General features: G+C 37.0%; 1 protein-coding gene across 1 annotated transcript in view; it reads left to right on the forward strand.

Annotated features, from left to right (window-relative positions):
• LOC105170801 (peptidyl-prolyl cis-trans isomerase CYP71) overlaps positions 1 to 3,289 on the forward strand; it is a 7,946-nt gene extending 4,657 nt beyond the window's left edge. Inside the window, 5 exon segments of the mRNA XM_011091718.2 lie at positions 1 to 74; positions 535 to 667; positions 849 to 1,072; positions 1,699 to 1,852; positions 2,546 to 3,289. The exon segment at positions 1 to 74 is cut by the window's left edge and continues 10 nt beyond it. Of these exon segments, the coding sequence (XP_011090020.1) occupies positions 1 to 74; positions 535 to 667; positions 849 to 1,072; positions 1,699 to 1,852; positions 2,546 to 2,626 (666 nt within the window). The 3' untranslated portion in view covers positions 2,627 to 3,289.

A 3,702-nucleotide genomic window follows, 5' to 3' on the forward strand; every position in this document is an offset into this window, starting at 1 on the left:
GAAAGCAAAGAGCCTCTGATAGATCCTACGCTCTTGTGTTGTGCTTTCAAGAAGCATAGAATTTACTTATTCAGGTATTAATTCATGGGCTGCATCTATTCCTATCCTAGCAATTGAATTTGGTAGTTTTATCATGCTAATAGTTTTGCATTCCAGAATTCATAAAGCAGTCTTGGGGTGACAACCACCCAGCTCTCATGTTGCATCATTGCATAGACCAGCATATTATGCTAGAACATATTTGCTTCTCTATACAAGAAAAGTTGCAAACAGTTTATAAATAAGTCATCCTTGGTAATCTACATTAGAAGAACACCACAAAGTCAAATAGCTTGGTGAAGAAAGCCTGAACCCATGATAGTACGCTTGACTATTCATTATCGTCTTTTGAATAAGATTTCCTTTTGGCTTCACCAAGGAGCGAAAAAGGCCTGATTCTATTATATTAAGCTTGAGCATTCATTTTGGTCATTTTAAAATAAGATAAATTTTTTTGGCTTCAAAAACCTAAAGCAAATGGCTACTGTTTTTTAGTCGGAGAGAACCTGAGGAACCTGAAGATGCAACTAAGGGCAGAGATGTGTTTAATGAAAAACCACCTGCTGATGAGCTCTTGGCTGTATCGGATATTGGAAAAGCTGTAACGACATCTCTCCCAGATAATGTGGTGAGTGGTATTCCTTTTTTTCCCCTTGTGCCTATATTATTTTTACTGCAAATGCAAATTAACCAGCAAAGTCTTATGTTACAGTTAAATGCTTTTGTTCGATGACTGGGGTGGTATTCTTAATGCATTTTCCTAAAATATGTATTTGCTAGCAGTGATGCATCTATTTCTCATTTTTCAGATCTTACACACTACCATGGGTGATATTCACATGCGGCTGTATCCTGAAGAATGTCCAAGAACAGTTGAGAACTTCACAACACATTGCAGGAATGGTTATTATGACAATCTGATCTTCCATCGGGTCATCAAAGGTTTTATGATCCAGACAGGAGACCCTCTTGGAGATGGCACTGGTGGACAATCTATTTGGGGAAGGGAATTTGAAGATGAGTTCCATAAGAGGTACATATGGTTTCTGTACAAGTCCTTAGTATGCTGAGGTTGCACTAATAAGATATTGCTTTGTATAAGCTTATTATGTCTGTCTTGCGTCTGTGTCTCAGAGGTTTTGATCTCCTTAAAATAGCTGGAACTGACAGATATATTTTATGGCCTGGCTTGTGTAATTCAGCTTTGGTGGTAGTGGTCTAATGTGCTTATGATACACACAATACGTCTATATTTTCCATCTCCAAACACATTGTTTCCTGAGGTCCTCGAGAGGTGCCTAAAAGTTGGATCTATAGCAATGTTGCCCCATTGTTTTTTAGCGTAACTAACAAGCTCATCATTGTAATATCTTTCCATGCCTTCCACTACTTTATGGCTTTGCAGTGAGTTCTGTTAATCTGTAGAAGCCTCAAGAGTGGTGGTTGAGAATATATGATAGGGTTAGCACTTTTGTCTAGGTCGTAGAATTGGGACAGTGGCTTAACTTATAATTAAGCTTAATTACAATATTTGCAAATAGGATTGAAGAGCTAGTACTGAATAAGAAATTTTTCCCTGTACAACTTGCTGTATTGCCTCTTTGCATTGACCTTTCTAAGGTCCAGTGTTTTCATAATATGATTCTGCTATTCCTGCAGTTTGCGGCATGACAGGCCCTTCACAGTCTCAATGGCTAATGCTGGGCCAAATACCAATGGCTCGCAATTTTTCATTACAACTGTTGCCACTCCATGGTTGGACAACAAACATACAGTTTTTGGCAGAGTTGTAAAAGGAATGGATGTAGTACAGGTACATCTGCAGTTAAATATGTTCATCTTTAAACATTTTTCTGTTATCATGTACTCTTGTGCAGGGTGTTACATGGGATAACAAACATACTCAAATAGATGAACTTTTTTACATGGGATAATTTCCTACCGTCTTTTAGCATAACCCCTCATATTGTCTTTTTTTTGAGTTGGAATCTGTAATCTTGTATTCCTGCAAGAATTAACCGTAATGTTTGGATTTATTTTTTAAGTGTTTTGTTGTGTTTTATGGAGATAGAGAGAGAAAAACAAAGATAAATAAGTGTGTGTTAGAGATAGTATGTATGTTTGGATTTGTTTTTTAAGATAATTTAAAATAAGTATTGTATGTTTAATGTTGTATTTTGGGAGACAAAAATTACTATTCATTGTCAATTCATAGTCAAATCATGTCTTTTTTATATATATTTATATAAATGTATGTGTATATATATACGTATGTATTTATGCTAAAACAGTTTAAAACACCTAAATAAGGTGTTTTTAAATGATGACAAACATTGAGTATGTTTTGACTCGTCTCAGAGATAATTTGAAAATGAAAACAAACATAGCGAACATTTTTGTGGAGCGTTAGTATTTTTGCATGAGATGTGAGCAACTTTCATACCTAGCGGTCCACTTGTATAGAACACATTTTGTTCTGGAACCTCACTAGTGTTCACCTTAACAGGCTATAGAGAAAGTAAAGACGGACAAGGCAGACAAGCCGTACCAAGATGTGAAAATCCTGAATGTGACTATTCCAAAGTGATGAACCCATTTCCCATGGGCTGCTACATTCCTCGAGCTGTTACCACCAACAAGTCTTCTGTCTCAAACTTGGCATTATCTGGTTTAGCAAATCCATGGTATGTTGGAGACACAAAGGCCCTCCCATTACAAAGTAAGGGTTCTTTGTCTACGACGCTACAATTCCCCTCTTCACTTTCATTAGGATACGTTGACAAGAAACTATAAGAGAAAGTGATAAGATGATTTTTGTTGTTATCATTAGTTATCAAAGTAGACTTGTTTTTTGCTCCCAGTGTAATTGGAGAAAGTTATCTTTGAACTTTGGCATCGGTTATGCATGGCTCAGAGTGAAGGCAGGAGGGAGGCGCAACATGTTCGATTATGCAGTGGACTGTTCGAGGTTTGATTAGTCATACAGTGTAGGGTTAGCCATGTGCAGGAGCCTATGTTATAATATGCACCACTGAGGCTTTGAGACCCCAACATGTTTTTCTATTTTACGATTTCTATCCATCTGCATATTAGTTAAACAGAATTATAGAATTTGTTTTGATGTCTTGTGAGAAGCTTTGCGTCATGAGGCTGCAGTGTTTAGCACCATGCATCAAAACTTTCTTAGCTACTTGCCCTTCAAGTTAACTATTCTGCTGGATATGCAAGGTATGAGGAGTTGAAACTCTGATTCAATCTTTAAAACTATGGCAGACATCTGCACAATCACGTGATGACCTCTATTTATGCTGGTGTGTATGTTAAACTGGTTCGTTTATCATATAAGCTCTTTCACTGCTAGAATAATGCATCCGTGTTCGATGTTATGCTGTTTGTACCTTACACCGAGGAATTCAAGTTTCCCATAGAGACAATACTACGGCTGCTATTTGGGGGATGTTATGGAATTTTGTGGTCTTCGTATAAGTTGGCAGAGGATTCTGCAAATCAAGCGAGCAAGCGCACAGGACGGAATGGTTCAATGATACACCGATTTCATTTTTTTATATATAATCACTGAAGATTAATGTGCTACTAATTAAGAGAAACGATTTGATTCCATGATGAACTGTAATGATAATTTTGTCTTTCCAAAGAAGGTAA

This window comes from Sesamum indicum, linkage group LG9 (assembly GCF_000512975.1).
Source record: "Sesamum indicum cultivar Zhongzhi No. 13 linkage group LG9, S_indicum_v1.0, whole genome shotgun sequence".
NCBI lineage: Eukaryota > Viridiplantae > Streptophyta > Magnoliopsida > Lamiales > Pedaliaceae > Sesamum > Sesamum indicum.